This window comes from Calliphora vicina, chromosome 1 (assembly GCF_958450345.1).
Source record: "Calliphora vicina chromosome 1, idCalVici1.1, whole genome shotgun sequence".
NCBI lineage: Eukaryota > Metazoa > Arthropoda > Insecta > Diptera > Calliphoridae > Calliphora > Calliphora vicina.
In genome coordinates this window covers 116,573,150-116,599,028 of record NC_088780.1, presented here as the reverse complement: position 1 = coordinate 116,599,028, position 25,879 = coordinate 116,573,150, and the positions used below count along the sequence as shown (strand labels likewise).

Sequence of the window (25,879 nt, the reverse complement as noted above, 5' to 3'; positions counted from 1 at the left end):
ATTTTAATTTATCTTAAAAATGTACATATATGTATATGTGGTACAAATTTCAAAATTCTTATAGTATGTACCAAAATACTATAAGAATTTTGAAATTTGTTTAACAAAATGTTCAAAAATTTTAGGTTTTAGAAACCTAAAACTTGTGTGCTATTGGACTTCGTTGAGAAGATTTTAACTCAATTTATTTCAATTGTTATTTGAACCCAAAAAATTACCTGTTATGTAGATATACTTACATCTATACATGTCTTATTTTCCCCTTGTGCAAATAAAATACATACCGAAACTTTGTAACAAATTTATACAGAGATAAAAAGAAATAAAATCAAATTAATATCTATGGTAACTTTTATATTTTGATTTGTTTTAATAAATTTGAAAAGTTTTTCTTCAACAACTTTTTGCTTTAAAGTATCTGTGCAAACAAATGAATGGCATAAAGCTAAAAAAGATAATAAAAAAAAATTAACAGACAAATTAGATCTAATTTTCTTAAAGATTTTTTTGGTGTTAGAACAAAAATGAAATAATCAATAACGATATCTTTCTAAAAAAAAACAAGTAAGAAAAAACATTTAGCAAAAAATTTTATTCAATTACTTTTAGCACAAATTTTATTTTATCTATATGGCAAGAATCTTTTTGCATACTTTTTTGCTGGTGTGGTAAAATTCGAGTATGTGCTTTTTTCACATTTTTTATATCTAAAGCTGCCACAACCAGTATATTTCAATACCCCAGCCATTCAGTCAATATTTTTAGTGTTTTTATTTCTGAAACATTTTTTAGTTATCTTTCGTTTTTTGAGTTTGCTTGAATTGACATTCCATCAATTTGTCAATAATCAAAGTACCATGAACCAATTTTATGTCTCGTTTTTTTTGCTCTCTCTTTTTGTTTGTTTCTTTTTTTTGCCTGTATTGCAGATGAAAGTTAAATAAAAAGTAAAGTTAAATGTAGACCAGTCTATTGGCATTTTGGAAATGTTTTTTTGTTTTTGATAACAACGTATATTTCATTTTTGTGAGCCATACATACCTATCGAAGTCATACAATAATAATCATAAGTAAATAAATATTTAACTTGAATATGAAGGCAGCTAATAATATGAAGGCATGTGGCTGAAAACTGTTTATTACCTGTCTCTTCATACTCCTCATAATTCATCATTCAACGTTGTAATAGTTTGGTATAATGTCTGTTCTTAACTTAAAAATAATGGATAGAATAAAATATAGAAAATTGACAATTTATCAATATCCAAAGCAAAATGGCTATGATATGTTATGTCACATGAAGCAGATACAAAAAATTACTTGATTTGTTATATTTTAGACAAATTTATATATGGGGTAAGAGTTAGTTGTAAAAAAAGTAAATATTACAAAGTTCATTGAACGTTTAAAGTATACACATAACAAGCTTTTAACAAATTGTATTTGTTTTATTTTTATTATGGTTAAAAAAGTTCTTAAAATGTTTGGCTCCATCCATTATCATCCACCTGATTCCATTCAGTTTCGGTTTTTTAAGTCTATCAATTTTATATATCCTTATGAAAATTACCAGTTCCGTTTTCACAGGCTTCTCAGTCCACACGAAACAATCCACTCACTATGTATACGCAGTAATGGCATAGAACACAATATTGCATCCAAAAATTGAGCAGATATTAATACCGCTATATCGTACCCATATATAACAGTTTAAATTATTTTGCTTTCCATCTCTACTAGTAGAATATTCATAGCCAAGTTCACAACAAGGAAACTTTCACGAAGTGTTCTAAATAGTTCTTATAAAAAGCCATACATACACATTAAGGGTCCTCATGTAAACGCTTATATGTCTCGCAAACTGTGCAATCTGTACATTTTTACACTCTCGCAAATGAACTGTCAAAAAATGTATGGAAATTCGTTTGCACAACTCCGATAAGTTTGCGAGTCAATTTAGACTCGCAAACTTGAATTTATTTTGCATTTGATGAATCAGCTGCTTTTGTTTATTTTTATTAATAAGAAATAAAAATCAAAAAATATAAAAATTTTGTGCATATGAAAATTGTGTAACTTTGGAACAGAATGATTGGATTAAATGGCATTGTGTCTGAAAACATTAACCAACAGATAGAATATAAACAAAATCTTCCAAACTATGTATACCACCATTTGTTCCAAAGATTTAACTTTCATTCAACATTTTTCAAATTAAAATGTATGCAATTTGAACAAATTTTTTTAAAAGCTTTTGTTGAATTTATTTTTATTTGACATTTTTATCAAATATAAATTTTCTGTATAAACTTGCACAAAATTGAAAAGGTGAGTTCATAAAACACGTCGCGCAAATTTTGCACATTTGCACAAATGGGAAACTTATGTGCTGTTTTTCTATAGCGAACGAGAACTTTGAGTGGAAATTTAACATGTGTTTTGTTATTGTAACAAAAACAAAATACATGTAAAACGTCCACTCAAAACGCTCATTCGCTATAGAAAAACAGCACATTAAGCGTTTAAATGAGTACCCTTATTATCTTTTTTGTTTGTTTGTAACACATGAAAATAATCAGAGTTGATCCCCAAAAGTATATACATTCTGGGTGCTTATAAAATTCTAATGTAGCTATGTTCCACCGTCTGTCTACTGAAAATATTATAGGGCCCAAAGGAGCTAGGTGGATTAAAATTTCCACAAATACTCTCTGTTGTAAAGTTTGTTTGGAATTCAAAATGAACCGATGTCTATGATTTCACTCAGCCCAGACATAAATATGTTGACTATGCGGCAATCCTTATAAAATTTTGCACAAATTAGTTCTAAATGCTCTGAAATTATACCCTATATGAGAAAAATTAGATTTTGACAAGGAAGGCAATGATCGTCCAGGCCCGCCAAAAAAGTTTGAAGCCCAAGAATTGAAGGCATTACTCAATTTTGCATCACCCGTTTTATAATCCGGACCGTACACCGTCCGACAACAATTTGTTTCGATCGATGCAGAACGCTCTCTCTCTCTTTAGTATACACTTCACTTTGGAACAGAGTATCCAATATTGGCCAGTTTGTTCTTGGCCTTAAAAGATAAGCACTTTTTTTGACTCAGAATCCTTATTTTGCTAGAAAAATTGTCAAAGATCACAGCTAAAAAAGCCAATACTTCAAATTAATTTAAATTGTACAATTCTTTCAGAATAAAAGCAAACAATTTTATAAAATCATAAATTAGCTACATTTGTATTTTTCACATTGGCCATGTATGCGTATGATTAATATGTAATATTTATAACAAGTATACTTATGCCATTGATTCTCATATTGAAAAATTTTTTCAGTATTACTGTTTGAAAAATTAAAGCTTTTATTAATAACAAATACTTAGTCTTAAATTACAAAAGTTAATAAATAAAAATAAAGTCTCTAAAGATGGCCCTTCCGACTTTAATTATGTTCTTCAAACTACTTTATGCAAAATAATTCTATTCAGATCTACTTGTTAGACATACAATTACAACAACTAAAATTCTATTGATTTCTGTTTTAGCTTAATTGAATGCAAACAAAACACAAATGCTCATATGAGAAGACATACATACAAACATACACAGACACATACTTGTGCAGACAATCACGCAAGTACAAAATGTTAGTGCTAAAGTGTTTTTTTGCACTAACAACACACTTAATTTATGTAGACAAACAAATAAACTTATAATAACGATTTTATCCTCAACTGAGTTTCACTGAACACTGAACGTGTCTGTCTGTCTGAATCTAAGAAATGTATGAAAGCAAATGGTATGAGTATGTGTTGCGTATAAAGCGCCAATTTAAATTGTGTGTAAATCCTTGTAAAACGACACGATGACAAAGGCAAAACTGATTCAGACTGTAAAACAAAACAAAAAATCGAAGAAAAAGTAAAGATGGGGTAAAATAAGAAATGAAAATGGAAGAGTGGAAGATAAACGTATGTCTCCTGTGAACATGACTGCCTGTACGTTTATATACGTATGTATATATATCTACATATACATGCATATTAGGGTGGTCTTTTCTTTGCACTTTATCGATGCTCGCAAGCTCTTGTTCTCCGTCATCTTTAAAAACCAAATGCTGAAAATTTTATCGAAATGGGATAACGTTCAGAGGTTTTACATTTATTTAAAAATTAAAAATTACAAAAATAGAAATTCAAAACGTATTTAATTTATTCATAGATGTTTAATATAAACTACATATACTTATTTTATGACATAGCACAACGGGTGATTAATTCAGCGAAACCATAAGTTTAATACATTTTTATTTTTTATTGATAAATAATCAAAAACACATAAAAAGGTACTATTTTAGAAAACAAAAATTGCAAAATCTTTTTTGCATTTTAGTGAATTTTTTATTTTTCGAAAAAAAAAATAAATTGCAAGTCAAAGAATATATAAAGTGGTATTTAAAAAGAAAAAAAATAATAATCTGTATTTTGTACTAATATTACGATAAATTTAATATAAATTACAATTTTCGTTTATGACCAAATGTTTCGAATGAAATATTTGTTTATTGATGAAGAATTATGAAATACATATTTTTCGGTATCTTGATTCACAACTCTAGCTGCAACTTTGGAATAAAACGAGAGAAATAAATTTATTGAATATTAAATCCAAATATATCGCAATTAAAATTTATTAAAATAATAAATACATTTTATATTTTGACCAAATTTTACAAATATTAAACTTTGTTTTAAAATGGAGCAACAAAACCTCAAATTTCTTTTTTGCATTTTATAGAATAAATTCCGTACTTCTCAAAAATGTTAATTACTAAGTTAACAATTAAACACTGTAGAACTTATGACCTATCCAATATAAAAAATATTAAAATATGTCCACACATTTTTTTAACCGCTAAAGTGTAAAGTTACGTCTTTAAAATAAAACTTTTTAAACATTAACTTAAAAAGATAGGCACTTTTTTGTATTAAATTTAAAGTTTTTCCACTTTATATGAATTCGCAAATATATAGCTAACTTTGACTTGCTTTGACAGATAACTATGGAATATGTAATGAAATAAATATTAATTAAATTCTACGATTTTTTGGCATCAAGTAACAATGCATTATTGTTTTAATTTTTTTTTTGCTACTCGCATCTTCAAAGACTATGTGCAACCTCTAAACGTTGTGTGATCTTGGTCAAATGTTCAGAATTTCGATTTAAGAGGATGGAAAATTTTAAGACTTTGTGATCATCGAAAATCCACAAAGTGTAAAACAAGGGCCATCCTAATGTATATCTGCATAAAGCCCTTGTTTTCTACAAATACAAAATAAATTGTTTGACAAAACAAAAACAAATAAATTCACTCAGTTAGTCTAGCAAAGGCAGCAAGGCTGCCTGCCTGTCTGACAGTCACTCATATACACTCTGACTGATGTATAAACAATTCTAAAGTCATCATCAGATGCAGTCAATCACGTAAAAAGCAAAATAACAACGATTTAAATGTAGATGTAAAAAACACTAAGGAAAAATAAAACAGTCAACAAGAAAAGGAAACAAAACCCAAAACCTTAAAGGAAAAAGTTGAGGAAGCAGCAAGGAAATAACGATTGGCTTTTGCTGCTGGTACAGCAGACAGAATAACTTAATATGAAAGTGTTTTCTTTCTTTAAGGTTTTTTTTCATTTTCCAAATGGGAATAAAGCCGAGTAAATACAGCACAGTAATTGTAGTTATTGCAAAACAAAAGAGTGAATGAATGAATTTGTATGCAACTTAATGTAAATCTCATTTGTGTATGCAACAATAAAGTTAAGATTTTGTTTTTCAGAAAACAAATGCATAAATCGTTAGGTAAATATATGTAGAAATGTGTAAAGGAAGGAAGGAAGAAATTAAATAGCAATGAATATTAAATAATAATAAGGAATATATGTATACAAAATTTAAATAATTCCTGAGCTTCATTGAAACCAGAAACTCGCTTTTAATCGAAACCACACACATCAGTCTATTTCATAGACAATAGTCAGAAATATTTATAAACTTGTCCAAACAGTTCCATGTTATGACTACAGGTGTTTTTAAAAGAGTGCTGTTCAATATAGCGACTTGAGTCGACTGTTCAAGAATAGAAATTCAGCCAATACAGCGGCATCGCAGAATATTGAAAGTAGCAACTAGTCAGTCGGGTGTTGTTGGGTTTGGGACAACTTTAATTATAGCGAATTTGTTTCACTATTCAGCCAACAGTAGAACGCAGAAGCTTTTACCATATGTTCAATAAAGCTGCTCTGCTGAGTAATCAGCACAACGACTTCGGTCCACTGTTTAATATAGAATCTTGGATGACTGTTAAATACAGCGGCAGTAACCCTAGTTGCATTAAATTCATTCAAATTCACCCCTGTAATAAACACAATTTGTTGGAAACATTAAAAACCACAAAGTATCAAATAATTTTAAGATAATTAGTTCTATTATTGTGAAAATATAAATTTGTTTAATTGTCATTTAAATTATTAAAAATATACTCGTAAATAGTAAATGTATGAGAAAAAATTTAACAAATAAAAACTAATTTCTAAAACCTCAACACAAATGTCATAAACTGTCCGCAAAAAAGAAACTTGACAGCTTATTAATGAAAATAACAATTCTATGCTGAATACTCTCTCTTTCTATCCCACAAATGCATATACTTCTAAATAGTCATATACATACATATATTGGAATACCATAATATCTCAACTAAAAAAAGCACTTCATGCATGAATGTGAGTATATCAACCAGTGTTACCATATGTCAAGTTACCAAATTCATTTACTAAATGGTGACATTGATTTGAATATATTGAAAATAATGAGTACGAACCCAAAGAGCAAATGTCTCCAGCATTAAATTCACATAAATTATCTCAGTCTGATTATATGTACGAATTGGGTTTTGTTGAAAAAAAAGTTTTTTTGATAGAAATAAAAAGTTATCTTCAAAAAACATATGGCAACACTGATATCAACTAACTATAAAAACAAAAAGAAAAAATTGTCACACATTCACATGAATTCTTGTAGAACTTTAAATGTTGTATGTATGAACATGCACTGGGATGGCCCTTATTTATTATATTTTGGGGAATTTAAATTCTTCCAAGGTCTGAAATTGTTGAAATTGTATATTTTAGTTTAGTAGTTTCAAGTATCAATATTTTCAAAAATTTTTAAAAAATTTAATGTTGAAAAAAGTAGTATAATTAAAATTAGCTATTGTATTTTATTTACCCAAGTATCAAATATAATATATATATAAGTTGATACCAAAAACAGTCTTAAAATTTCATGCATATGTATATCTCAAATCTCAAATTTTTGATTTAAATGTTTTCTTAAGCGAAATTTAAAAAATTTATAAAATTGGTTCGATTCTAATAAACATTAAATAAGGATTAAAAATTAAAATTTTAACAGCTATACCTATCATGGGTTAGCATGAGGGTTGATTTGAAATTGGCAGATTTATAGGATATTCAGTATTTGGTCACATTTGGTAAAAATGCGTAGTTCTTTTCAAATCTAAATTTGTATAAACAAATGTAAACCAATATTTCTCTAAATATGAGTATTCATAAAAGATTTAATGTTAAGATTCTTAGACCATGCACAATTTTCTGCTCCTTAATCCGACCTTATTTCTGACATCTACAGACACAAGAGACTTGCTCAACTAAATTGCCTAATGTGAAAGGGGTTTTAAAAGTTTCTTTAAAAACTCAAAATTTGAATTTGTATTAATTTGACCTTCTATAAAAGTTAATTTATCTTTTCTGATTAGTTAAGTACTATAACTGAATTTATTTCTAATTAAATAATGAAGTCTAATGACCGAATTTGTTTTTGAGGTTAATTTTTTTGTGTTGAGGCTGAAAATGTTTACTCATTACAGCACGCAAAAACAATTCCATTAAAAAAAATCCTGTGGTAATGGATTAAATTTTGCTAAAAGCTATATAAATGCTATTACATATTACTAAAAAATAGTTTTGAAATTCTAAACTTTATCCGATTTTTCACAAATTTACAGCATTCGATTCAAATTCGAAAATTTTTAAAATAAGGGCCTGCCTAATATACACTTACTTGTATATACATATAAACTTAAATATAACTGTATTTATGTAGTGATCTAAACTAATACCCTAACCAATGTACATAAGACTATGACCATGAATATTAAGCCACTGTCACATACATAGATAAAATAAACAAGATATGAATAATAATAAAATTCATATATACATATTCGTTTTTAGTTAGATATATGAATAGAGAGAGCAGAAACTATTTTGTAGTTACAAGAACATCCATAGATAGATGAGATGTAAAGATGAAAAGTTTTTATGCAATTTATCATTGAGTGCTGCTCAATGACACAGGATATAACAGACATTAAATAAAATAAAAAGAAAATAACAGCAAATAAAATTTTAAAGATGAGTTATCTATTGGTATTCGTATTGATGATTTTATATATACATAGATATATTTATATTACATTATCGTTTTGATCATATAAAAATTATTTTGTTTATAAGATTTTTAAAATAATCGATTTTGTTTATCAGCACACACTTTTCTTTAAACACACATTTGCCGTTTCAGTAATTTTTATGTTACAATTTTAAAATTCGTTATATACTTCGAATTTGTTTTATGATTACATACATTTTGAATAGATTTTTGGTTTTCACAGACTGTGAAATATGTGTCTGGAAAGGCAGAATTTTATTTCAGGCCTAACAAAAGTTAAATATTTAGATCTTATAACTAAACTCTCTAACGAGATTCTTGGTTCATCTTTGTGCAGAGGTAAATCGGCTTTTCGATGCCTTGATAGCTTTGTGCAAGTAGTGTTGTAGGGTGGTTTAGAAATATTTTTTTTTCGAAATAATACGGTAGCTCGTTAACGCTTGGAGACATTTTACAAAGTCTATACTGAGATGTGTCAGAGTGGATTTATATTTACATGAGTTCGTAGTTGGTTACCTCGGACCTACAATATTATAAAAAAATCACCAACAATTCATTATTAATCAAAATGCCAAACATTGTTTTTTTTTGTTTTGATAGTACTTGAAAATATCTACACCAAACAATGATATGTACAGTTTATCTGTTGTAGTTCAAAAGATATTGAAAACTTATTTTTTAAAATTTTTGGTAAATTTTGTTTTTATTTTATTGTATTATAGATTTATCAAACAATTTCTAAAAAGGCAAAGCCCCGATTAAAAATATATATCAGTTTTTGATGGTCTATATGTAATTTAAATAGAGACATACACCCCTATCGCGAATCAACATTTCACATGAAATATTTTCCCTTTTCCTTTTTTCGTTCATCAACTTTGTTCACGTGAAAAAAATTTCGCTTGTTGTCAAATTTTTAGATGGAATTTTGTAAACAATAAACAGCTGTTACGAACAAAATCAACTATTGTGAATGTAAAGTTCATCATGATATTCCCGATAGCAATTTTCCATTCGAGGGAAATGGATATTTCATGGGAACAAAATTTCACATGTTATTGCCCATAGGGGTGATAGTTGCCATTTTATGAAAAAACCTAATATTTTAAGCACAGTTGAATCGTTTTAGTCATTTTTGTATTTAAATAAAGTCATTGGCAAAAGTTATCAACACATTGATTCAAAGACCTTTCGAAAGACCTTTATATAAAACCTTAATTTTATTACAATATCTTAATACGTTCGAATTTAACACTAATTTTAAAAGTTTCTTCAAGAAAAATCAATAAATCAGTTTTTATGGTAAATATTATTCTGAATATATTGAAAACATTTTTGGTTTAAAATGTTATTCCTAAAATTTTTAAAGCTTCTAATAATACCAAATACTTGTACAAAATACATATATTTAACCTCAGAGACTCACAAACCGAGATAAAGTTTTAAGATGACTTTTGGATGTGCAAAAAAATTAATTTATTGCCTATCAAATCAACGTGACAATATGTAAGATATCGTAATAAACCCAGCAAATTAAAAAGTGTCAATTGGAAACTTTACACTAACTATATTACTACTTGTACAACACACTAGTTCTCTGTGGCTGCTAAAGTTGTGGTTAAATGATTATGGTCACCATATTTCACCAGCGCATTTAGTAAAAAACAATAGTCATATATTGGTCTTAAATTTTTAAAAATAAATTGTACAATAAAATCCTCTAATCTAAACAACTTCGATGACCATATGTAATGCATAATGTGGCCGTTGGTATTTTGGTGCTCACATATGATGCAGAAATTGCAAATTTTGTAGAATCACATGCAATTCTTTATAACAATTACAAATAAGAGCTTTGTGGCTTAGTGATTAGCATATTTGACTACAAAATGAGACATTGTTTTTCTCTCAAATGCGGGAAATTGGTACTATTGAATTTAATAGTGAAATGTTACACATAGTGTGCCAATCGGCCACCTGCAATAGCAGCAACATGTTGAATTCACCAGTCTATAACGTTGCGCATGGGTTGAGAATTCACTAACAGTAGTTCTCAGTGACTAACTAATTCAACTGGCGGAACTAGTTCAATGAACTGCTGGGAAATAATAGAGAATTATCAACGTTTGCCAGAATGAAACCCAATATGATGATTCACTTAAAAGTAGATCATTGCCTTTTTCTAGTTTCACTCTTTGTAGTGTTATTTCCATTTTGTAACAGCTTTAATCTATAAAATACCACATAATGGTGTATATAATTTTGCCATACATGCATACTATTCAACTCGAGAAAATAAAGAAAAAAAAAACTGAAAAAACACAAACTATGTCAGATTGAAAATTAACAGCGGCAGCAACATAAAAACAACTTAATACAAGTATGGCAGACATTGTAATTAAAACTATACGAAAAAGGAAATAAAACTAAAAAACACTACAAACTACATGTAATTTGAAGAATAAATATAAATAATTTGCAAAAAGTTTTTTACACACTCACATACCCATTTCTATACAAAAAATCTATATAAAAAAAAAACATCATGATAATTTCAGACAAGATTACAAACAATGAAACAAATACCAACAAAATAGAATAAAATGTTGTACAAAAAAAATTGGAATAAAATAAATTAAACAAAACAACTTTATACGTCGACTGGAAAAAACCGCATTTACAAAAAGTAGTTAATAAAACCAAACTTTTTTTTTCGTATGAAAAATTATTTTTGAGGCTATTAGTTAGTACTTTAAGGTTTTTTCTTTTCGTTATTTTTTTATGTTTGGTTTTTCTAGGTGTTTTTTTAATGCTGCAAATTTCTGCCTGTAATTTGAGTATGTTTTTTTTTTGTAAAAATTACAACAAATAAAAATTAAAAGTGTAAAATATTTATATTTTGTTGTTTTTTAAAGTTTTTTTTTCACTAGTGTTATAAATAATACCAAAGTTGTTGAGAAACCTCAATTTAATAGCCTTCAATTAACAGCCATGAAATGCTGCTGCATACAATATTGGAACTTTAACTTTGAGTATCTTAAAATTTTTTCACAATTAAACGTTTTATACAAAGTTAAAGATATTCTAGGTTATGGTATTAATTTTGTTTGGGAATCCTAGCTTTGGGATTTGAGAATATTTAAGGATTCAAAAACATCAATTGTATTAATTTTTGATGCAAAATCGACTAGTGAAATCAGATTTTCAATATACTCAACCGTTTTTGCTCTACAAAAAACGTGCTCAAAATGCGGTCTTTAGGTGCGTTGAACCACCACAAGAAGTGAAAATTTTCCAAAAAAGGACGTCATTATTTTTATTTGCGCTAAAACCTTAAAAAAATTATGATACCCGAAAATCAAATGACGTGAACTGGTCACAAACGAACTCTAATATACATATAGATATATATGTAAGTAAATAGTTAATTCTAATAATAATAAGCACTCAAACTTATTCAAACACTTGAACGTTTTGTTGGAATTTGACTTGAATGTAAATATAAATATATTTTAAACATGAAAAATATTTAAAATATAAAAACATGTGCCAATGCAATTGATAAAAAATAAAAAGCATGTTATTTTATTAAAACATAGTTGAAAACTATCAAAATGGTATGCTTTACTTGACTCTCCGATATTTTCTTGTAATGGCTTTTTTCTTAGAAATTTCAAGAATAACTATTGTTTTCGATCCCTGCGTAAATTTCCTTTCTGAATATGGAATTACTGAATTAAAAACCCTAGCTAATTTCATTAGAAATTATCTGTTCATAGCTAATGTCGAAAATGTTGGATATACTACTGAATGAGTCCTATTTGAAGTACCGAACTAAAATTTACAGTTATACTTCTTAATCCTGTAAAACAAAATCATTTGTCTGGAACTACTGAAGTCTTCAATCTCATAGCCTAGTAAATCTAGTCTATGTCCAAAAACGTGCCTGTATATTTATCGGATAACCCTACTAAGTCCCAGTCTACACTGTGAAACATTTGCTGCAAAACATTTTTAAATTCTCTTTTGAAACTGCATTCGTGACCACATAGTGATGTTTTTGCTTTTCAGGTTTTGACATTTCTGTACAGAACGAATACGAACGAATAAATGTGAATGACATACTCAACAAAAACTTCATGTATATGAAACAGAGTACCCTTTTCCATTTCTCTTTCCCCCGTTCATCAACAAACTCAAATGTTTCACAGTATGGATGGGGACACATCTTTAGAACATTTGTATTATCACATGAACATTTCCATTCTATTCAGAAATAAGGGATATCATATAGCTATTCCGACTCTGCGTCTGATCGCCAATATTTCGAAAAGTGAAAGACACTCGTAAGACCACAAAATGTGTATGTCGATCAAAGCTCAATTTATTATCTAAATAAAATACAAGTGACTTATGAACATCAAAAAAATATTGAAACGACAATCATTATACCAGAAAAAATCGTCATTTTACATTTGTTCGAATTAAGATATAAGAAGTTGCGTATGGACCAGTCAAAACCCCACCTAAGATCACAATTTATTTTTTCTTCAAATCTTCCCAAGTCATTAAAGTCAGAGGATCCCAATAATTGTATATCGTCCGCATAAGTGTAGCACTTGACTGTAAGAAAAATATCAAATATACAATTAATGCAATGGTCCCAGGATCTGTGGAATATCTCTATCATAGCTGTTAAATAATGATTACTAATCATAATAATTAGTAATTAGATTATTTTTTTTCGAAAGGTGAAGTAATGATTAAATTACGATTATATTCAGATTTGCACGATTACTAATTGATTACGATTACAAATAATCAAAAAATAATCAGGATTACTTTCGATTACGCGAAAATAATCAAAAATAATCAAAAGTAATCAACAAATAATTTGACTATTTTCAAAGATTACTTTTGATTATTTTAGATTATTTTCCAAAAATTTTGCATTTATTTTCAAAAATTTGCATTTATAACGTGAAAAAATAAAAAAATAACAGGCCGCCCACATTCGGACTCGAACCGGGATTACTAAAGCGATAGATCAAGACACATACATTTGACCTATCGAAAGAATTCGTATTGTCAGAGTTATATTGTGGAAATTTATGGGGATAATTTTTGTGGAAGATCTCTCTATCTCCTCCGTTAGCAAGTTGTTTTGATTTTATTCAGAATTTTATAGCAAAACTAGCTTATATTTTTAAAAAAATTTCAGCACTCCACAGGCTCACCATTCTTAACATTTCAACAGAGTTTGTCATTTATATATAGATGTTGAGCGAAACGTGTAATGTTAACCAATTAAATATTGTTAACATCACACGTTTGGCTCAAAATATTTCCTTATTAACCTTAAGTGAAGAAACAGTGTATAAAAAAGGGTATACAAATATATTTAGACAAAGTTCAAAATTTTGCATATTAAAATGAGTTATATGACAAAATTTTAATGAATTTTCCTGATATGAGCCATAGTCACAAAATCAAGCGGTATGATTTCTGTCTACTTGAAACTAATTTCTGTGGAATTTTTTAATGTTTATATGCGTTAATGTATTTCTGGATTTTGGGACTTATATCCCAGTATGCAACATTTCGAGTCAGTTCTTTTTATCGAACTTATTTCGAACTAAAATCGAAAATATGAATTTATTATGATGCTCTATCCAATCTACATTTTTTAGAATATCGTATTTTAATATTTTATTTAAATGGTAATAATGTTCGAGTTTTTTTTTAATGCCAAATTTTATTTTTTCACAAATTGACTAATTCATATACATACATATTATTCTTTTGTCAATTTGTGAGAAAATAAAATTTTATTTATTATCCTATCAATAACATATTCATTAAAATATAGTTTAACACGAAAAATGGATCGAAGACGTCTTAAGAAAAGATCAGCCAATTATTGATGTTGTTTTTGACAATTCGAATCTTCAAAATCAGCAAACATCAGAAATATGTGCAGAGTTTATTGCATTTGAAAATGAAAACACATCTAACGCAACATTATTGGATAATAATAAAGGTATTGAATAATCGAAATTGTTTATGTATTTAATCGAAATCGAATCATTTTAGAACATTTCTAATACCGAAAAAGGTATAGTATATCGATAAAAATTAGAATCAGAATAATAAACGATTTTCGACTCTTTATCGCTCTGCACTCTACTTAGGAAAACACGCACATTCTCGACATTATATCGAAGTCGATATCGATAAAATTTTACGAAAAAACGATTCACTTTCGATATACCTTCGAATCATTTTGCATACTGGGATGGGAGCTATGACCTATTGTGATTCGATTGTCATAAAATATTTTTACGTGATGTCTATGTACAAGGTGGCGCAAAACTAATCCTCCAATCAGAAAATGCTATAAATTTTGCGATTGGCCCCTAATGGCCCTTAAGTTCTGTTTTGACATTTGTGTAGTAAACACATGCGAAATACACGTTAATAAACAATGTTACGCTACACTGCTCCAGAATGCGGAATATTGCTGACCAATTGATCACCACCAAGATGAAGATGATTTTTCATCAAAAATAATCATGAGTGATGAGGCCCATTTCTATCTTAACTGGTACATAAATAAGCAAAATGTTCGCTTCTGGGGCACTGAAAATCCGCGTGTAACCCAAAGTCACTGTATGGTGTCAAGAATATAGCTCTTAAAGACAATATCCGTCAAGAATGTGAGGACCTATAGCCGGAAGTTTTGGCCAAATTGATGGAAAATGCCATAAAAAGGGCTCAAATGACAATCAACTGTGGCGGCGGCCATTTAAATGACATCATATTCTCGACTTGATGTAAAAAAATTAAAAGACCAAATAAAAATAATCCACAAGAAGAATCAAAGTTTTTATTTTTTTTTTAATTACAGCCAAAAAACATCTTTACAATAAAATATCACAAGTGGAACGTGATTTCTAAGTATTTGAGGGCTAATTTTGTAGAATTTCATTTAAATAACTCAATTATAAAGAGTGGACCATATATGGGAGTTATGGACCGATATTTAAAAAGCTTGTAGTATGATTTTTGAATACAAATTACTCATCGGTGTAAAATTTTGGTTCAGTACAAATCTTTTTTTCATATTTGTGTAGGTTAATGTGTATTTCGGAAGTGATTTTTATATGGAGGCTATGACCAATTATGGGCCGATCATCATAAAATTTACTATAGCGATTTTTATATATGTATATTGAAATTTTTTGTTTCGAATTTCAACTTGATAACCATATTTTTAAGAAATTTATGCATGTTTATTTGATTTTCTGAAATGAACTTTATATAGCGGCTATGGCCATATTAATACATTTTAAACAAAAATCTATCAGTTTTTATTATCATTTGGCTGATGCTGACCCAACGGTTCCAGGTCCTTGCAGGTCCTCCACAATATTAAAATTTTGTAAATAACTTCCTGAAGTCCTTATTTTCAATATTTCATAAAAAATATAAAACTTTTTTAACGACTTAAAGCCTTGGTCAACTTTTGTTTTATTTTTTTAGAATGCAAATTTTTGAAAATAAAATGATGTAAATGCTAAATTTTTGGAAAGTAATCTAAAATAATCAAAAGTAATCTTTGAAAATAGTCGGATTATTTTTTGATTACTTTTGATTATTTTTGATTATTTTTTCGTAATCGAAAGTAATCTTGATTATTTTTTGATTATTTGTAATCGTAATCAATTAGTAATCAGAAATTGTTCTAAAGAGAATTATATAATCAATTAAATTATTTTTGAAAAATAATCTAATTGATTACTAATCGTAATCCAAAATTAACAGCTATGATCTCTATAAAGATGCGTCAACTGAGAGTGCTGATTCGCAACTCTAACAAATTGAGTACGATTATCAAGAAAAGAAAATATAAGTTTCTTGATAGTTGCTCAAAATTTATTGCTCAATGAACTTAATAGCCAACTGCTCAAGGAATTAAACGCTTTATGAAAATCTAGAAATATACGTACACACGCCGATACCCTATCAAGACGCACAGTGGTTTCCCCCATTGGCCAAAAATCTAAAACAATAATGTTTTTTTTTCTAAGCTTTATTGCACTAAATTTATTGACAACACTCTAAATTTTATAAATCTAACAAAAACTCTACAACATTTAATTTTAACTTATTTTCTACCAAATTAAATAATAAAAGCTGGGAAAATATAAGCCCATTAAAAATCCCTGAAGAATACTTTTATGACCTTTTCAAAATACACATTTTTTAAAAACTACTTTTTCACGTAGACTTTAGATTTTTAACCCCTCTTTAAATTAAAAAATATTGTGGCCGACGAAAAGTAATAAAAAATCGCATTTTGCTAACATACCATTTTTTGAGTACTTTATTCATTATAGCTAAAAAATGCTACAACAGTAAAAACAAAAAGACAAGTGTTTTGAAGAGAAAACAATATATTCAGCAACGATTTCGGGCCTAAATGGTATTTTTTTTAGATATGCCAAAAGCTGGTGGTTGCAAAAATTCGAACTATGGCAACATAGCGTGGAGATTTTTCCAAACTGTCGATCTTTTATAAAAAATAACAGGAATCGTAAGGCAAAGATGTGCCAGAATTATCCAAGCTATAAATTCTGTATTAGAAACTGATTCCGTAAAGTTTGAGGAATATGCTGTATAGACAGTCAAGAAACTTGTTGAGGAGTATCCCTGGTACTACCTCCCTCCATCGGTACACAAAATTCAGATGCATGGTGTTGAGGTGAACAAGCATTCATTATTGTCAAAAGGTGAATTATTGGATGAAGCAGCTGAAGCGAAAAATAAGGATATAAAACAGTTTAGATTGTAACATACACGAAAGAGACTCTGGGTGTATCTGCAGACAAGCAAAACGCTTCGCAGTTTGTGTTTGTTTTAAGAAAAAAATAAAAAATATCGTGCCTTGCTACAAATATAGATCTTTTAAATAGGATCTTTTTAACTTCATATCCATTTATTTCTGGAGCTCGAAACTTACCAGCACAGAAAACAAGTAGTTAAAATAAAAGAGTTTTAAATTTGCTTAATACTTGATATATGTATATTAATATGCTATTTTACTTTATTTATTACCTTATATTACTTAATAACATTGTGTGTAATTGTTTAAGTCATGGAAATATAACCATATACGGACACCACTACGTAATAAAAAAACCAAAAAAAAAAAGTCATGCACTTTTTTTATGGAATTTTAATTTTTGAATAAAGGGTAAAATATATAACTTTATTACTTAGACTGTTAGCATTGGTTTGATACCTAATTTGATATCAAAAATTTTATTTATTTATTTTTTGATAAATCTTTATCTTATGAAATTTTATACTCAGTTTAAAAGGATCAAGAAAAACTGAGTACGTATGTATCGCATGTATAGTCTCTACTTTCATGAATATATCGATTTGTATATGTACAGGAGCAAAATATTATAACTGTTACAAGGTGAAATCACTCAGTGTTTTTTTTATTTTTTTAGTGTTTTTCATAAAAAATGTTAAAACTAATTCTTAGTTTTTATTTGATAACAATGTTGGGTTAAAACATTTTATACACATGTATATTAAGTTTATATAATTTTTTGAAAATTGTTTATCCTTAGAAATTTTAAAGTTAATTTAAAAGGATATCTGACCCCGTTAAGAAAAACTGAATATGTAAAGATTTTTTCGTATGCTAAATTACAGTTTCAGGTGTTATATATTAAACACCTCTTGAATTTAAAGAAAAGGCATTATTTTTCTTAAAAATACTAGAAATTTCCTTATAGGTTCTAGAAAAGTAGTCGTATATGATCCATCTGGTTTCACCCTTCAATAACTATTAAGTATTAGGCTGGTCCCGTTAGAATGTATGAAAAATAAGGTGTCGGTCGATGTTGTTAACTGAAATGAAAGTTAGTTTCTTTTATAAGAACATTTCTCAAAATGTTTGTACTCCATTCAAATTATTGATATCATGTGAAAGGTCTTCGAAATGCAGTTTCAATGCTGTATCAAAAATTGTCTTGTAAGTTCTAAAATATTTTTAATTTGAAATTAAATTTATTATTTCATATAAATTCATTTTTTAATTACAAGAGTTCGACTATTTTGTGAAATACGGAAAATCTGTCTAACAAAAATAAAATTTACCTTGATACCCATAATAAATTCAACAAAATCTGCAAAGAAAAACAAAACAAAGAAAAATCTATTTTAAGCAAATAAATTTAATAGTTTAAATAATGTTTCAGTACATATATATAAACAAACGGCTTTACCCGCAATATTTATGCCTTAAAAAATATGCAAATATTAAATAAATTTTGAAGTGAAAATATGCAAAATAAAATAAAATTTCTTGTCCTTTTAGAATCTTATTTTAAGATTTAAAAAGGAAAATATGCCGAAATCACAAAAACTCCATGAAACTATTTTATTTTTCAATCTCTTTGGTAAGCAGAAAAATATCATTTTTAAAACTCTTGATAAATATATATAAAAACAGCAAACAAAACAAAAAATAAGAAAACAACAAAAAATACGAAAACTAGCAACAGAAACAGCACAATCACTTTTAATACCCAATGTGTTGTTGCGTGCTATCAACTACAATAATCTGAAAGTAAAGAAAGCAACAGCAGCAGCAGCAGAAACGCAAACAGCAACAGTAAAAATAGAAAAACACATTGAAAAAAAATGCAACAACAAAATCTGTTATTGCAACAATATACAAAATAAACTCTACTCAGCTTTATATTTCACAAACAAAAAAAACACACACACACGTTGCCTGCCACCCACAACATCAACAACATTTCGAATGCCAGTCCTGTTGCAACAAGCTGTATGTATAAAGAAGAAAAAATACAGAACTGTAAAAGGAGTAGAGACAGAAAATTTTTGTTAAGAAAAGAGAGTAAAACACATCAACAGCATAAACTATAGCAACAACAATATAATCACCATAGCAATTAAAGTACTTGCAACAGCACTATCAGCAATAACAACAGCAACAACAATAACAACAGTAGCAAAAACCAAAATAATAAACAAATTTAAGTTGTTGTCGTTTTTGGTGTGTGTTGTGTTGTTGACGTCGACGTCGTCGTCATCATCCTCGTCGTCATCGTTGGTGGTGGCATCATCATGACCCGCTTTAAAATAAAAAACTTAAAAATTTTATCTTCTTCGTGTTGTCTGACTCTATGGTTTGCCATATTTGGCGCCTTGCAATTGGTACGATGTAGTGAATTTCCTGAACGAGAATGTTGTGATTTAACAACAACATCAACAGTGAGCCCCTTGCCAGTACCGCCTGTAGTCCTACCAACGGATAAGACATTGTCAGCAACAACAGCTGTACAAACAATACCAACGGGCAGATCAGGTAAGTGAAAAATAATTCTGAAATACGGATATATGTAATTGTTTGTATAAAGGCATTTATGTTACTATCTGCATATAATAATAAGCAGTAGTTACATACATATGTATATTTAAAACACATTTGTTTGTTGGATACGGCAGATAACCGCTATTTTAAGCAAATGTTTATTTGATTTCAGATGAATTTTATAAGAGCAAACAACTTCAAAGAATATAATAGTGATGTTAGAATAGAAACAAAATCTAAATAAAAAACAAGTAAGAAAGTATGGCCGGTCATATGAAAGTTAACTATGTTGAATTTTGTGTGTATACCAACATTTTTAAGCGATTTATGCACGTTAAAGTGATTTTCGTAAGCGGGTCTATATGGGAACTATGACTAATTATGCACCGATCGTAACAAAATTTGGTAAAATGAATTTTGTATATATAAAACTTATTTGGAGCGGAATTTGTGGGGATACATATATAAACATACCAAAATTTTTAAGCGATTTATGCACGTTAAAGTGATTTTCGGAAGCGGGTTAATATGGGAGCTATGACTTATTATGGACCGATCGTAAAAAAATTTGGTGACATGAATTTTGTATATATGAAACTTATTTGGAGCGCAATTTGTGGAGATACATATATAAATTAAACATTTATGACCGATAAAGTCCAATTTAGAGAGGACATTTGTATGGGGGCTAGGTGAAATAATGGACCGATTTCAGCCAGTTTCAATAGGCTTGGTCCTATTGGTCCCCACTATGGTGGTGTAGGGTATAATTAAACATTTATGACCGATAAAGTCCAATTTCGGAAGGACATTTGTATGGGAGCTATGTGAAATAATGAATTGATTTCAGCCAGTTTCAATAAGTTTGGTCCTTGGGCCAAAAAAATAATATCTACCAAATTTGATCGAAATATCTTAAAAATGCGACCTGTACTCTGCGCACAAGGTTTACATGGACAGCCAGCCAGACGGACGGACGGACGGACATCGTGGGTGTTAGACTAATATTTTTGGGCGTTACAAACATCCGCACAAATGCATTATGCCCTCCCCACTATGGTGGTGTAAAATTATAATTATCATTTAATGTTTCACATCATTTAAATAATAAATGCAAGCTTGTCTACCTAAATGGTTAAAAGATAATGAATGATGAATGGTACTTTAGATTATTTCGGAAACACTATTTTAGCGGTAACTGCAGTTGTTGTTCGCAAAATGTCTGACTTAAATTTAAAATAAAATTTCCAAAATTAACAAGTTGCATATATTCGGCGTGCTGAATGTTGTATATCCACCATCAATATGTAGTTTTGGCATTCTATGGGGACTTGAATCAGTTTCTATTTATTGCACAAAAATTTATTTTGTTTTAAATCCAAATTTAAGCATCATAATATTGTTCAAAAAACTACGTTATCATTCCTATAGCTCTTGTTGACAATACAACAATTCTAGTTATTAATATGCAAATCAAGACATATTGGTTTTAGTCGAAAATAATCAGCATGACATCAAATGAAATATGAATGAAAAAAGAAAACAAATAAATTCATTCACAGGAAAAACAAGACTAAAGAACTATTACTGGGATAATATAGCAAACCCGAATGAGATAAATATATACCTATTATATATTTATAAATATTAAGTAAACTTAGAAGTTTCTGATTTCTATAAGATATCGGAAATAAAAGGTTAGCAGTGTTGTTTTATTTCTTCGATTTATTTTAAGGCATCATTTCGAAAAAAATATTGTTAAATAAGTTTAATAGCTAAATAAAAAACAACATGTGAAATGCATTGTAAGGGGCGTGCATATAACAGTTAAATTTTTCCCGCCACTTCGATATTAATCATGAAAATGTTACATTTTAGGAATTTTTATGAAGATTAATGGTATCAAATCGACCCCTAAAATCGAAAATATCATAACCATCTATGTATTCGATATTCTTTTTTAATTAAAAACAATAACTTAAAATCGTTTACATAGACCAAGTACCAAAAACCGTTACAATTTTATAGTACAAAACTTATTTGAATTAAATCATGTAAACAATCAAAAGGTTATTCTGCTGTGTAGTTTGTACTTATGCTCTTAAGATATTTTTGTTGTTTGGGAATAGTTGGCAGCGCTGATTACAAATTATATTTTAACTTAATATAGAGGCAATGTAACGAACATCAAACCTACAGAATGATAGTCTCACTTCCAACTAACCTACCGGGTAACCCTATTTGTCTTAAAACTTTAAATTGTAATTTAAAAGCTATTTGATATTAAGTCTTGCATAATAATATATTCTTCAAGGGAGTTTAAACTAATTCAAACAAGCTCTACACCCCCATTATTGAACGTAAGCATGAGAAACGGAAATTTTAATGTCCGGCCGCCTTCGTCATTTATGCATGATTATACGTAAAATATAGATGAGTGTGCATGTTGTACAATTTTTAACATTCTTTCTTCTTTTTACATTTTTTGCTCAACTATAACTTGACTGACTCAATGAATTAATACTTATGCGTATCATACAACTACTACAAATACATGCACGTATACGTAATAAATGTACATATTAAAACAGTCGACAGTTATACAGTGGTTGGCAAGACAAAGGAAACTTTTCATACATTCAATTATATAGGTCCAAATCCAAAAAAATACAAAGTTATTTCTATTGTTTTAAATTTTTATTATTTACTTCTTCACAGTGACGCATGGTGGCTCAGAACTTAATTTCATCGGTCAAAAGTCTAACTTTTTGTTAACTCCGATTTTAAAAATGTTAATGCCATTCAATAGTAAACATATTGAGACTAAGGTAACCAAAAAATTAAATAAAAATATTATCAATTGTGGGCATGGGATGCAGTTAAAGTCAAATACTTTATGTCATTTTATAAAAAAATGTGATTTTTGTAAATTCGATCTGAAGTAAATTAGCATTACTCGCAAACTATTATCGACAATTGAACGATTTTTTTGTTATGTTGGTAGGATAATAGCCTTTAAGAGCTGGTGTAATTTGTCACTGTACCGTTTATACCTGCTGTGTAGCCAAATTTTAATTTCAGTGGAATAAAAGTTCTTAGAGTCAAAAGGGGTTAAGCAAATTTAACTACCAGGAGAAAGCAAAGTGTCCTATTTAAGCCCATATATATTTGTTGGCAACTTTTTCATTTGAACTCCCAAATGTTTTTCTATTTTTATTTCACCTGACTCAATGATGAACAAATTTTGAAATTTGTTTAACAAAATTCTAAAATGGAATTTTGAAACTGCGGTTAAAAAAATTAATTTTTTTCGGACAAAGACTCATATACTAGCCAATATGGATATATTTTTTTAGTAAAAATGAGCTATTATTTTAATATTTCTCAAAATATGTTAATTTTGTTTATACATTTCTTGTTATAGTGGCTTGAGACAAGTTAATGACCTGGAATTTTTTAATAACTTTAACATTTTTTTAAACAAATCTTTGACTTTTATATCTCACTAGCTGACCCGGTGCGCTTCGCCACCCCAATTAGAAGAAAGAAATAGTACTATCAAGTCTCACTTTGTGAATCTAATTGTAAATGTCTAATTTCATATTTCTGGGTCCATTATTATAGAAAATGCAAAATGTGTTCCTAATTTTAAATTTTTATGTTTATTATTATAAAATATTCAAAAAGTACCATTGCAATAATGAAATAGTACCATTGATTATCACTTTTAAATTCGCATTCACTAAACCATAACCCGTCAAGTTTGAATTTTAGATTTGTATATCATTTCCTATATTATCAACTAATTTTGTTTCTATAATACTTAAGATTTAATAAATTATCACAAAACCGAAACCGATCGGTTTTTAATTTTTTAAAACCGAAACCGCGGTTTTGAAATTCTTCGATTTTTTGGAAAGTCTAGGTCTATTATTATAGGAAATTCAAAAAAGTACCATTAGAATATATAAAAAGTACCAAAAATCCCCCACTTGTGGTTTCCCACTCACTCGGGTCCATATAAGCTTAATTTCATGGCTTTAGGTTCATTGGTGTAGAAATTACAAAAAGTACCATTCGAATAAACAAAAGGTACCATGAGGTATCCGCTTGAATTTTCAATCACTTAGGACCATATACGCTTAATTTCATATTTCTAGGTCCATTATGTTATAGAAAATTCAAAAAGTACCATTAGAATATAGAAAAAGTACCAAAAAGCACCCACTTGTAGTTGCTCACCCACTCGGGTCCGTATAACCTTTATTTAATGTTTCTAGGTTCATTGGTGAAGAAATTACAAAAAGTACCATTTGAATAAAGAATAAGTACCAAAAATTCTCCTCCTAGACTTCTCACTCACTTAGGACCATATATGTTTAATTTCGTGTTTCTAAGTCCATTGTTATAGAAAATTCAAAAAAGTACCATTATAATATAGAAAAAGTACTAAAAAGTATACACTTGTGGTTTTCCATTCACTCGGGTTCATATAAGCTTTATTTCATGATTCTAGGTTCATTGGTGAAGAAATTACAAAAAGTACCATTCGAATAAAGAAAAAGTACCAAAAAGTCTCCCCTTAGAATTCTCACTCACTTAGGACCATATATGTTTAATTTCATGTTTATAAGTCCATTGTTATAGAAAATTCAAAAAAGTACCATTAGAATATAGAAAAAGTACCAAAAAGCAGCCACTTGCGGATTCCCTCTCACTCTGGTCCATATAACCTTTATTTTATATTTCAAGGTTCATTGGTGAAGAAATTACAAAAAGTACCATTCGAATAAAGAAAAAGTACCAAAAAGTCTACCCTAGAATTCTAACTCACTTAGGACCATGTATGCTTAATTTCATGTTTTTAAGTCCTTTGCTATAGAAAATTAAAAAAAAGTACCATTAGAATAAACAAAAGGTACCATGAGGTATCCGCTTGAATTTTCAATCACTTAGGACCATATATGCTTAGTTTCATATTTAGGTCCATTATATTATAGAAAATTCAAAAAGTACCATTAGAATATAGAAAAAGTACCAATAAGTACCCACTTGTAGTTTCCCACTCACTCGGTTCCATATAAGCTTTATTTCATGTTTCTAGGTTCATTGGTGAAGAAATTACAAAAAGTACCAATCGAATAAAGAAAAAGTACCACAAAGTCTCCCCATAGAATTCTCACTTAGGACCATATATGCTTAATTTCATGTTTCTAAGTTCATTGTTATAGCAAATTCAAAAAAGTACTATTAGAATAAACAAAAAGTACCAAAAAGTCTCCCCCTAGAATTCTCACTCACTTAGGACCATATATGCTTAACTTCATATTTCTATGTCCATTATTACAGAAAATTCAAAAAGTACCATTCGAATATAGAAAAAGTACCAAAAAGCAGTCACTTGTAGATTCCCACTCACTCCGGTCTTAATTTCATGTTTTTAGGTTCATTGGTGAAGAAATTACAAAAAGTACCATTCGAATAAAGAAAAAGTACCAAAAAGTCTCCCCCTAGAATTCTCACTCACTTAGGACCATATATGCTTAATTTCATGTCTCTAAGTCCATTGTTATAGAAAATTCAAAAAAGTACCATTAGAATATAGGAAAAGGACCAAAAAGCCCACACTTGTGGTTTCCCACTCACTCGGTTCCATATAAGCTTTATTTCATGTTTCTAGGTTCATTGGTGAAGAAATTACAAAAAGTACCAATCGAATAAAGAAAAAGTACCAAAAAGTCTCCCCCTAGAATTATAACTTACTTAGGACCATATATGCTTAATTTCATGTTTCTAAGTCCATAGTTATAGAAAATTCAATAAGTACCATTAGAATAAAGAAAAAGTACCAAAAAGTCTCCCCCTAGAATTCTCACTCACTTATGACCATATATGCTTAATTTCATGTTTCTAAGT

At 28.7% G+C, this 25,879-nt stretch overlaps 1 protein-coding gene across 1 annotated transcript in view; it reads left to right on the top strand.

Moving 5' to 3' along the window:
- The first annotated feature begins 19,687 nt into the window (after nucleotides 1–19,687).
- The window catches only part of Gfrl (Glial cell line-derived neurotrophic family receptor-like), a 290,881-nt gene continuing 284,689 nt past the window's right edge, over nucleotides 19,688–25,879 (top strand). Inside the window, exon 1 of the mRNA XM_065502246.1 lies at nucleotides 19,688–19,957. Within this exon, the coding sequence (XP_065358318.1) occupies nucleotides 19,717–19,957 (241 nt within the window). The 5' untranslated portion in view covers nucleotides 19,688–19,716. The remainder of the gene's footprint in view (nucleotides 19,958–25,879) is intronic.